At 30.1% G+C, this 12,315-nt stretch overlaps 2 protein-coding genes and 1 long non-coding RNA gene across 3 annotated transcripts in view; 2 read left to right on the top strand and 1 right to left on the bottom strand.

The window, feature by feature from the left end:
• Positions 1–1,959: 1,959 nt before the first annotated feature.
• Positions 1,960–8,972, bottom strand: LOC113515036 (serine/threonine-protein phosphatase 4 catalytic subunit). Its single transcript, XM_026899165.3, has 7 exons — positions 8,822–8,972; positions 8,524–8,707; positions 7,132–7,284; positions 6,535–6,653; positions 5,583–5,764; positions 4,242–4,431; positions 1,960–3,481 (listed from the first exon to the last, which is right to left on the bottom strand). The coding sequence occupies exons 2-7, from the start codon at positions 8,671–8,673 to the stop codon at positions 3,352–3,354; spliced, it is 924 nt and encodes a 307-aa protein (XP_026754966.1). The 5' UTR covers positions 8,674–8,707; positions 8,822–8,972; the 3' UTR covers positions 1,960–3,351.
• An 811-nt stretch (positions 8,973–9,783) lies between these two features.
• LOC113515226 (flotillin-2) overlaps positions 9,784–12,315 on the top strand; it is a 293,605-nt gene continuing 291,073 nt past the window's right edge. Inside the window, exon 1 of the mRNA XM_052896153.1 lies at positions 9,784–9,960. Coding sequence (XP_052752113.1) covers positions 9,912–9,960 — 49 coding nt within the window. The 5' untranslated portion in view covers positions 9,784–9,911. The remainder of the gene's footprint in view (positions 9,961–12,315) is intronic.
• Positions 10,434–12,058, top strand: LOC128200951 (uncharacterized). The gene is made up of 3 exons (XR_008252981.1): positions 10,434–10,650; positions 11,321–11,447; positions 11,758–12,058. It is a non-coding gene; the product is annotated as an uncharacterized LOC128200951 (long non-coding RNA).

Raw genomic sequence — 12,315 nt, 5'->3', positions numbered from 1 at the left:
ATGGATATATTTAATATAATCCTTTTGGATATTTTTTTTACTATATTACTAACGAGAAATCTTATGTATAACAACTTAGTCCTCTAAAGTCGTGATATAATGACTCAGGGTTGTATGTAAGGGCTGTCCCTTTTCATCAGGTGGCTTGACACTCAACAATTGGTCATTCTGTTATTTAAACAAAAATTATTCACGGATTCCAGTTTTTTATTTAATCATATCACGTTTTATTAGTATATATTATATACAGTACTTTAACAGTCCAATTACCCATATTTCGGGCAAATAAATTATTTGAATAATAATATCAGTGATTTAGAATCGCTTTACAGTCCAGATTATAATAAAACTCGCTTAAGACAATTCTAAAAAGGTTAAAATGCATCTTATGTGAAGAAATGTACAATAAATACTATTACAACTTTTCATCCTAATTTTTTTTTTTATTTTGCTTTTTAAAGCGGTATGTTATATATTTTCGCTTAATCGTTGTACCGTTTTCGTAAACAAAAGTCTAAATAACTGACACACATATTAGCATATTTTTATGTGATGATCAGCAGTGACTATAAAACTTGCACGTTGTTACATAAGTCCGTTGTGATAAAACAGTATTATGCAAACATGGTATTAAATGCACTCATACCTACCAGTTTGGCATTGTCTTTAATACCACAGTATACAAAAAAAAAATTTAGCAGTTCTAAATGATTATGTAATAATTAAAGATTGTATCCCACAAAAAAACCGATTTCAATTGTGATAAAAGCAGTTCTTTTGATTTAAAAACTAAACTACTGAACCGATTTTGATAAAATTTCTTTGGGACGAATCTGTAAGTATATGCTTTCACACAGAAACGAATTTTCCAAATCGGTGTACAATTGACAGAGTTATGAGGTAACAAACAAAAAAATATATAACCGATTTGAGAATCTCCTTCTTTTTGAAGACTGTTGAAAAGTACTCTTATGGCAAATACTTACAACACAAAATTTTGTTACTACTTCATATTTTGATTTCGAAAATTCTAAACACTTCTTTACTATCAAAATACAAAATTTCAGTGATAGTTTAATAAGAATTGTACTTTATGATTATCATAATACTTCTGTAAAGAATTTTCTTTTAATTTAGAAGTTTAAAAATAATTTTTGAATATTGACAAATAATATAAGACATCGCTAGAAGTATGTAGGAACGTTCTTAAACGAAATTTATTGTAATCTCTCGTCTCTTTTACAATATCTATGAATTCAAATCATTCTAAAACTTATCGATGTGACTTCACCTGTTACATACAATGCACTTACAATCATACATTTTCAATTTTTTTTTTATAAATATTACAATATATAGTTTTTTAACTATATTTGTGGCTAATGACGTTTAAAACTCAACACAATACTGACAATTGACTGTAGTTTAAATAATAGTTAAGAGGCGCTTCCGAATACAAACCAAAACGTCGCTATAACCTATCTAGTGATAAATGCAATAATAAATAATGCATTTATAGAAAAGTGCAATAATTTAAACATGAATTCGAAGTTTACAATTAGTGAAAAGTTATGAAGTCCGACAAGTTGCAATTCTTATTCGAATGAGCCTCTTAATATTGAATATAAGTTGGCACAAAGATTGTCAATGTCTGACTGTTCTACAGTGTTTCTGAAATACACTTCGATTTACGATTCTATCATCTTCTAAACCAATATTACATATTTTGATAAGTATGTCGCTTAACACAATCTGTGTTAAAGTATATTATATACAGTGGGTATATATATTACCCATATAAAGTGGGTATATAATTATCATATACCCACTTTATATGGATTCCGACCCATTTACAGACATATCAAATGGGAGAGGGGGAGAGAGCCGGAATTCAGTACGGCAAAATCGAGCTGATTGGAATAGCTATCTAATTCATATATTTTTTTAATTAATACAATGAGTGGCCTAGTTGAAGCCCTACCGGTGTTATAATCAGATGATGTTCAAATAGAAATTTTAATGACAGTGGTCATAGCTATATATACTGCATAAAGAACAATTGTTTATTTGACCTAGACTAGATCGAAATAAATATGGTTTAGAATTAAGGATACACATTTAATTTTTTTTCGTATTAAACCAGTTTTACACGTTCTAAAGACTATATATATATATATATATCGTCATAGTTGTAAAATACTGACGGATCTGACAAATATTACATATATAGATCCGTCAGTATTCTACGACTATGACGATATATATATATAAAGTGAATATATATCTGAACACTATTTGCAACCTCTTTACTTAGATCTCGTTAGCAGAGATGCGGTATTTCGCAAGGCGTATCGTGCGGGCACAAGTTAGACGATATACGAAAAAACCTTCAGATTCACGTACCCTTATAAAAGTTATGCAAAAAAATATCCCGAATAAAAATAAGTAAATAGTCATAGTAGCAATTGGTGTGATTGACACTTATTATTATACTAACTGTATCTTGTAGCTCCGCCCGTGTAAATCAGTACATAAAGTGTTCTGCTAAGTTAGTATATAATCTACGCGTGTTCCAAATTTCATTCAAACACGTTTAGTAGTTTTTATGTGAAAGAGTAACAAACTTTCGCATTTATTACATTAAGTAGAATACAAAAAAATTGGTAACAAAAATTTTGGCACTTGGAAAAATAATTATAGGGGAGATTTATTAGTATTTTTTTAATGGATGACAATGAAATGGTAACTCCGCCTGCGGTAACGGTAAACCCAGTGATGAAAAGGCAGGTTAGTTAGACCATCGTGATGAATACACCAGGAATTCAGCACGATAATTTCCAGGGAGGCCCATGTGGAGGTTGACCTGACAGGGTATAATGCTAGTAATGGGAGTGGTAGTCCGTTTTACTAATAATTCCTTCCCCCTGGATTGTTAGTACTGGGAACTAGTAGCCTCACTGCGAGCAATATACCCTTTCGACTTTATCGCAGTTCCCCCTAGAAACGACCCCCACGGGCTAGCTGACCTACCTTATCATCCTCACCTATCATCCCTTATTGTTGACCAGCCAGTGTATACCGATGGCACAAGCAGTTTACTATTCCATTATCACCCAATAAAAAAATCCCACTAACTGCCATACGTAACTTCGCATCCCCGCAAACGAAACCTTACATGGTGAAGCAACACACACCAAATGTTTATGTAAAAATTAAATTCCAACACATTACACTTACCAGTCTTAGGATCACATAAAAATATTTCCACATTGAAATGTTTTGTCACTACATAGAAAACGTAATACTAGATGCTTGTCGATTGGTTCTTAATATAGTCTATTAAATGGAACATTATAAAAAGTAATCGGCCTGCGGCTTCTTGGAGGGCACACCGCGGGACTCCTGCGGGGCCGCTTCGAATATCGTGAAATCGCGTTGAAGATTTTCATTTAGTTCTAATATTGCTGCTACATTGCCGCATCTGTTTGTAATAATATACATAGGAGTAAATATAAAATTTAAAATTATAATTGAATTTTATATATATATATAATTGTAAATTTAATTAATAATATTGTGACATTTATGTGCATATAATCTATAGTCAATGTTGTTACAGGTATGCATACTAGCAACGTACACAAGAAAATGTTATTTAAATTATGTATAATGCATATATTATTGGTGTGCCTTTTTCAAATAGATAAATAAAATAACACAAATATAAATAACTATATTTTATCCACGACTTCGTCTGCGTGACTGGGGCACAAGTATATTGATGAACGTTCTTTTTTAAAGAATTTACCAGCTTTATCCTGCAATTCCGCGATTTTTCACATGGATTTTGGAAAAAAAAAGCAATGTGAAATAGACTGAAATAAACGAAGTACTGGGATAAAACAAATCGGTTCCTGAAAGAACATAGCTATAAAAACAGCATGCAATTTGATGCAGTATTTTGTATGTGGTGCGAGAACAAAAAAATATGTAGACAGACGAACAAAAAATACAAGACAATATTGTTTTTATTTCTATTGCTCTATTTAAAATCACTCATCATTTTTTTTAAATATCTCATCATAATATCAGCCTTTAACTGTCCACTGCTGAACATAAGCCTCCCCCTTAGGAGGTTTTGCCAGTAGTTGCCACGCTTGGCTGGCGGATTAGCAACCGCAGTTAGGCTTTAAAGATGTTCTGAATATAGGCATATAGAATAATAATTATCCTATACTAACCTGTAACAATAGTTGGGCGCGGACCACACAGTAAGGACAGTCTCGTTGAAGTGCCATTTGTATCCCTCCATTACTAGTTGGTGCGCTCGACATATCATGTCGATGTCGTTCGACACGTTAAACTGTGCCACTACATCTGAGCCGAATAGGTAGCCCGCGCCGCGGGGCGATACACCCCATCCTTGTGTATCTGAAAAGTCGAATTAAAAATATTGTAAGCACCAGTCTAAGTAATCAAATGGAAGCACCTTTCTAACCAGCAGACAAGAGATCACCGTTGCTATATTCTGCCCGAACGCCACTACGCAGTCTCTTTAGAAACCATTCATTCTAACCTGACTTAATTCTCATGTATGTCATCCCATAGTGGCTATACTACACCCCACCTACACGCTTTCTGTTTTTACGTCTATGTAAACAAATAGTACAGATGGGATTACCATTTATTATCATTCAATACAAAAATCATTGGAGCCACATATTAGCAGGCATCAAATTAAAAAATTGGCAAAATTAATTTTAGCAGAATAATGAAACTATACCAATAAGAAAAACTGTTTTTGTGAAATTACAGACTACCACATATTTAAAAAAAGGTAAGAATATACAATTCGCAATATAGCATGCTCATGCCTACAAATAGAAAGATAATAAAATTAGTTTTCAGTTTTTTTTTATTTCATTTTCTCTCTCAAAAGTTTGAATACGATAACCAATTTATGTACTGTGTTTGGTTTCTAAAATAGGGTTTTCTAGATTCAGTGTTTTCATTTCAGATGCATAAAAATAAATTTTCAAACACATCAGAGAATGAGATAAGCAAAGTAATGTATGATATAATAGATGGGTGACTCCATACTGCAATAGCATGTTATTACTAGTTTCCTCAATTTGAATATGCATGACAGTATTCTGGATACTAAAGCCAAATCAGTGACAATTACTTTGTATAGAAAAGTTAAAAAGAAAATAGTATAATAATTTCGTTTGTCTAACAGCACATCTCGTGGGCTATCTTTTACGGAATAGCAAACCAATTACGTAATTCAATTGCCAAAAATTTTCGATTGAAATATTTTGAAAATTACATAAACTGATAGTTCTGCGATTACGTATCTACTATTTGGAACTTCAGTCGCAATCAAAGTGATATAACATACCAATAATTTGACTTATCAATAGATATTCTTCCTACAGGATAAATATTTCTGTCTATTTGATAAAGTTTTATGCGACTTGGAAAGGAAAATAAGCTATCAGCGCACATGACAGAAACTGGTAACTGTTGCCTGTAGACATAAATATTCATATACATAGGGGTAACAAAAAAAGTGGTAATACCTTCGGGATCACTCCACAGCAAATCACACATTGGTCCATCATGAGGCACTTCCTGCTTTCGGTCGATCGTGCGGATCTGATCGAGCGTTTGTATGGATGGGCTGAGGCCACCGTGCACGCAGAATATCCGCCCATCGATGATCGCGGACAGGGACAAATAGTCGAATATCTCTGTACAATACCTATTGAAATAATATTTTTAATAATATTAATAAACAGAAGAGATAAACTTAGAAGTTGCATATTTAAAAAGTAATTAGTGATAAAGAATAATACCATATAATGAATCTAATAACATTATGTTTATGTTCAAACAAAAAAAAAAAATTAATAAATATGAGTTCACAATTGGAGAAGTTGTTATGGTAAATTCAGTAATAATATATAAATGAAAATCAATTGCTGACTATATGTAAGAACATCACATCAGAACCACTGCATCTATTTGGTTAACATTTTTTTGTTGTATTTGTATCGTAAAGATAAGGTTTGTTTGAAAAATCGTACAGAAAGTAAAAATTTAGTACACTCATGAGAAGGTGTGGCGAGTAATAAATAAAAAAAATAAAATAAAGTTGATTTAATATACTCCTCCTTTCTGAAGTATCATTTAAAATTAAAATTATTTTGTTGTGTGAATATGACATACACATAATTGTTGTATAAATGTTGATGAACGCATAGTCTCTATGCATCCTACAACAACCTATTCTTTCAGAATGGCTAGAGGAAATGTGTCAAGTGTAAATTAAGATCAAATAGACATTAATGATTATATCCTTATAATTTTATATTGTAATTGGAAACTTCTCAATGGAAACAACACTAAAGTGGTGGTAGAAATTAGGCCCATGTGAAAAAATATATTATGATTTGATTAAAAAGTTATATTTCTTCATTAGGTCAAAAATTCATGAAAATCTGCATCACAATCAACAATACAATTATTTACCTCCAAACAGTGATTGAACCATATTTCCTGAGGCACTCATCATAAAAACCGTACACTTGTGTGATCTGTCGAGACTCATGATTGCCGCGAATTAATGTGATCCGGTCTGGGTAGCGAACCTAGGGAATCAGAGTTATTTATTATTACAATTTATATGTATAGTAAACTAGAAAATATACTATGTCCTTCCCATGTTCACTGCAATCATTATTTAGTTGTACCTGTGAACTTGTTAGTTTAAATAGCCCAAGTAATAACATATACATCCAATAAATAAAATTACGACAGCAAGAAACTTATTGCAACAAAGAAGACTGGAATAATACACATCTTGTATAGGCTAAATGAAACTAAAAATTTTGACAAGAAAAATACTTAAGAGAAAATCCTTAATATTTTTTTTTTTGTATGTTATGCAATATTCTCGCCAATTTCGAACCAGTGTTACTAATTATTTTTTGCTATGAATAAGGTTTACTTAAATAAAGAAGAAGCCAATGATGAAAGGTTCTGCAAAATAGTCTTTTCCCAAAATCTTATAACACCTTTGTTTTGCAGTAATTATTTATGAAGAAAAAAGAACTTTAAAATAATTACCTTCAATGCTAGTAGTAATAAAAATGTTTCTACAGAATAGAATCCTCTGTCTACAAAGTCGCCCATAAATAAATAATTTGTCTCAGGAACATCACCACCTACTTTGAATAACTCTTTCAGATCATAGAATTGGCCATGTATGTCTCCACATACCTAAAAATTAAAAATTGAATTAATATTCTACAATTTTTTTCCAGGGAAGTAAACATGGTAATAGTCTGTTACAAATGCCATGAACACTTGCAAAATGGGGGGGGGGGGGGGAGGTTACCAGTGTATCAGTATTATATATGCGAGAGGGATCTCCAAAATTCTTCCTTTATTAACAACATTTGAATATGTGAATCAATATTTTATTAATAAAAAAGAATCACCATCCCCTGTTGAACATAGGTTTATCCAATATTTATTTATTATTAAGCAATCATTTATATTATTTATTAGATATGTACTATGATAACAGATAGTAAGATTGATAGTTGTAATATGTATAGAATGAAATAAGATTATATACATATTACAACAAGAAGAAAATTATATTAAGTATTCTATTCTTTTATTTCTTTAGCTTATTAAAATGGTAAATATTAAAAACAACAATTTTCAATGTTTCTGAGTAATTATTTCAGAAATTCTGTTAGTAAACTAAAATGTTAGTTATAAAAGTCATTGCATATAAACCTACCACTAAAGACAGAGTACTTAGTTCAAAATTTGTAATTATAATTGGAATTTTCAATGACTGTTGAGTATAAATATTACATGATTAACATAAAAATGAGGCAAAATAAACAGTATATACAAAATTTTTCAACAATTCTTTTATAAGTAACTATGTTATACTACATATAATAGTTTATAAAATTGACAAATATTTCCCACATTCCTACATTCTTGTAGATGCTTAAATATATTTTGGATCAACAAAATAAATGTATTTTTTTTTTATTATTTGGTGAACAAAACCTACTATAGTATGCAGGCATTCTTAACAAGCCTTAAAAATACTAATAGATACATAATATTATGGTTTAAAGAAGATAGGAATGAATATGATCATTTAAGTAAACTACAATCATTTACTCAAATTACCTCTATGTTTCGACCAGGTTACACTGTATCTTCAGATATACCAGACCATATATTCAGAGTTATTGTTATATCTCATGAAGATTTACCCAACTGTATTTCTTATAAAGAATTATCATTCAAGAACAAACAAAAATTGCACAGAAAAACACAAAAGGTAATGGATCCATTTATATGGCAGTGTAGCCTTAGGAAGTCGTCATAGAAATAGTCATTTAAACCATTAAATGACTATTACAGACTTTTTATGGAAACAATGTTTTTACTAGGTATTTAATAACCTACAAATACTAAAAAATATACCGTCACAGGAGAGTCAACCCGTTGTACATTACTTTCTTCAACTAAAATTTCACGAGCTTTCGCACAGAGCGCCTTAACCTCGGCTTCCATTATTATTTCGCATCTCTTCAGCTGTTCTATCTGGCGGTCTAAGTCACTTGTGTCTGACATTTTTGAAAACTAAACTAATGCAAAGACGATAAATCTGTGAAACATTAAACAAAACTGTAAAAAAGTGGGTAACAAAATCTTATAAGAGTTATATAAAATTGTTATTTAAATCTAATTCGAAAAAGAAATAAAATAGGCCAGCACTTACAAATAATAAGTGCAATTTTTTTAACTAACAGTATCAGGAAAATAAATTCTTTGGAAAAACAATCACAACCTATACATCCGCCATTACAAATTAAAAGTAACTTTTTTTTTAAAGCAAAGGCTTAGCATTGACAGCATTGGCAATTGGCATCGTACAGCAGTGTTGTCAAATACTATGGTCAAATATCAAATTTTACATGAAGTAATATCTGCCATAGATGGTCAAGTACTAAAATAATATTCTTAAATGTAGCATTTCGACTTTGATATTGATTGTGAAATTTATCCACTGAACAATGCTAATACATATTATTATTAATGAATCAATGAATCTAATACTTTATTCCGGTAATAAAGATAAGTGATGATTCAAAAATATAATAGAGATAGCAAAGGGCCAAATTAAAAGTACCCGTAACCGGCGAGTGTGTATGAAAAGATTGATGAATGTGGAAGAAGCAAAAGAGGTTTGTTTGAATCGAAGCATTTGGTGTTCCATTGTTTCTGCCTACCCTAATGGGAGACAGGTGTGACAGATATGTATGTATGTATGTAATAGAGATAGCAATAAGACATTTTTATATTTAAAAAATAGTATCTAGCTCAATTGGTATCGGAGGAATTTTCAGTAATGGGCTTAATTGCTCCAGTTGCTAACAAACTATTAGGTTAACTTCCATGCAGTTTCCCCTAAAAGCTATCGTATTTAATAATTGTTGAATTTGTTACGATGGACTATAATCCGCTTTATTCTTACCTATCATGTCTCATTAGTGCTCCATCAGTGTATATTGATAGCACAGGCGAGGTCACTGTTTTATTTTCACATATTAAAAGAAAAGCTCCATTTGTGTTTTATAAGTATCAATAGATTTTAAAGCGTTAAAAAGAATGAGACCGTTTACAAAGGTATTAACATGGTTTCATAGGTTTGGTCACGAATAATAAAAAAAAAAAAAAAAACAGTATATTATGTTTATTAAACAGAGGCGCGCTGTGTGAATTTTGTTTTTGTTATTGATTTATGATAAATTTAACTGTTTTATTAAACAAATAGTGTCCAGTGTCTTTGTTTTAAAAACTGAAAAAACATGGGTAATATTCATACCGTCGGTCCTAATGAGGCGCTAATTGTGTCAGGTAAAATATTATATTTAAACTTTATAGTTGCAGTTTTCCTGCTTTTTCATCATAATTATAATTTGTAGGTATGATTATTGTAAGCTAAACGTCCAATAATATACTAAGTATAATAGATATTATCAACGTGCAGTATTTTATTTTACCATTTTAAATCAAACACTTGAATTATTTAAATTGATATCATTATCTTAGAATAGAAATAGTTTTTTCTTTTCTCGATTATGCATCTGAATAAGTATAATTTATATACAAAGTACATGAATATCCTAAAAAGTTACATTTTGTATTGCAATATTAAGTCCAACTCATCCCATTATACTAACGTGTGTCAAGGTCAAATATTAATGTTTAACCTGGTGATGTTGACTAATCTTGACTGATTATAACTGATGCAATTATATTCATAAGAGTATTTGTCATGGCTATATGTGTAATTTTTATAACTACATTCAGTATAAAATTAAATCTATAGTTATGACAAATTTGTTATTATCTACTGATATGATAACAGTGATTCATATCTACAGAATTTAAAACCACTGTACTCTCTTCTGTTACTGTTGTAGTAACATTGCACTTTTTTAAGAAGTATACATAGGTGCTTTTTAGGTTTATGATCTTATTTATAGTATATTTAAAGACACTTATTTTATTACAAGTTTGCACTTAATTTTACCTCACCTAATGGTAAGTGATGGTACAATTAAGTATGAAGTGTGCTTATCCAGAAGATACTTATTCACCATTAAGTTGAAGAGTCCTAGCTTTTATTTATCTGGAAACACAAGCAGGAAGGGTATTCATTCCTTTACAATTTAATTAGAAATGAAGAGGTGAATATAGATATATTTTAGAACTGATTTTGGATTTTAGATACTGCATTTGAGAGTTTGCTAGATTTTTGTCTAGTGATATTTAAGTGTTAGTAGTACACCTTTTTAAAATTAAAGTTTTTTCAGGCAATTTAGAATGGTAATTTTTGGCTTTTACTTGTTTTGAAGAAATAAAAGTAATTTTTTTATTAATATTTAAATAATTTTCTCCTGTGAATGCTTAGGCTGTGGAATGAACTTCTTGCCGAGGTTTTCCATATAGATTACAGTATGGGATTCTTCATAAAGAGTATATTAAGGTTTCTTTAGGGTTGGTAATTTGCACATAACACCCTTAGTGTTACAGATGTCCATAGGCTAAAGTGTCTGTTTACCATCAGATGGGCTTTATGCTTATTTGCCACCTTTATAGTATAAAAAATATATAATTTTGGTTGAGGCAACTCTTTTTATTATACTTTATTAATTACACATTATGTTATTTAAGTATATTTTTATTACATTATTATTATGCTTATTTTTAGTCGGAATATTGAGAACCTGAACATTACAATATTACTTTAATTTTGTTTTATATTCTCGTATATTTCCTGTCTTTAATAACCTGAGTAAAACTGGATGACATGTTTATTATTACACTCTTCACATATAGTAAGTATTTGTAACATCTCAGTTGATACATGGGTTGGGAAAGTAACATGGGGAATTAAATTTGATATATTTACATACATGATTCTCAAGACTTTTAATACACAGGGCATTAATGTTTTGTCATAACTTATTATCTACATGTCCATAAGATCTGAGTCTATAGTTTTTATTCTTATTGTTTATTATAAATAAGTGGGTAGAAATATACTAACAGCTATGTATATTTATTGAAATCAGATTTTTTTATGTGTATGTGTGTGTGTGTGTGTGACTTCAGGGAACTTAATGTAAAATATTTTCCTGTTTACAGAAAATTATTTATGCCTAACAAAAACAACCCCAGTTCCTGTTAGTTCCTGTCCTAGGCCTCCCGATGAATCCAAGTACTGCTAATTGTGGCTGTTTACAACCATCTTTATCCAGAATTGCATCCTATATCCTTGAAACTTACATCAGAAGTTCAATATATTTCACTTATAAGTCTGCAGTAATTATTATCAGTTTATATAGAAATTGTAGTAACTTGGTAAAATTACTACATATCTCTTTTTAGTAGTAGTCTCTTACAAACAATTAATTCATCACATCATAACAAATAAAAATAATTGTAATGTACCTATTGAATTTATTTTATAATTATAAGTATAATATTCGAATATTATGCCATTGTTAAGAAAAAACACAAAGCAAGTAATCACTATCCCTTAAACATTAAAGCTAACATTTTTTTATAATAATTTAAAACAAAGAAACTATTAATAAATACATAAAAACAATTTGTTCTTTATTTTCTTTTTCCCGTTAAAGCTTATTGCAATTTGACATTAAATGTCTAGTTTCATTTAACTGCAATGTATAAAGCAGATTT

The sequence above is a fragment of the Galleria mellonella genome, unplaced genomic scaffold, assembly GCF_026898425.1.
Source record: "Galleria mellonella isolate WM207_F2 unplaced genomic scaffold, CSIRO_AGI_GalMel_v1 utg312, whole genome shotgun sequence".
Taxonomy (NCBI): Eukaryota; Metazoa; Arthropoda; class Insecta; order Lepidoptera; family Pyralidae; genus Galleria; species Galleria mellonella.
The sequence above is the reverse complement of the archived record's forward strand: the minus strand, read 5'-3'. Positions and strand labels throughout refer to the sequence as shown.

Bases quoted from the DNA above. Each gene is read 5' to 3' on its own strand.
- LOC113515036 (XM_026899165.3), bottom strand. From the start codon at position 8,673: ATGTCAGACACAAGTGACTTAGACCGCCAGATAGAACAGCTGAAGAGA. The intron at 6,654-7,131 runs GTAATTATTTTA...CTGATTCCCTAG, and splicing joins TATTACTACTAGCATTGAAG to GTTCGCTACCCAGACCGGAT. The intron at 3,482-4,241 runs GTTAGTATAGGA...TATTACAAACAG, and splicing joins GCGCCCAACTATTGTTACAG to ATGCGGCAATGTAGCAGCAA.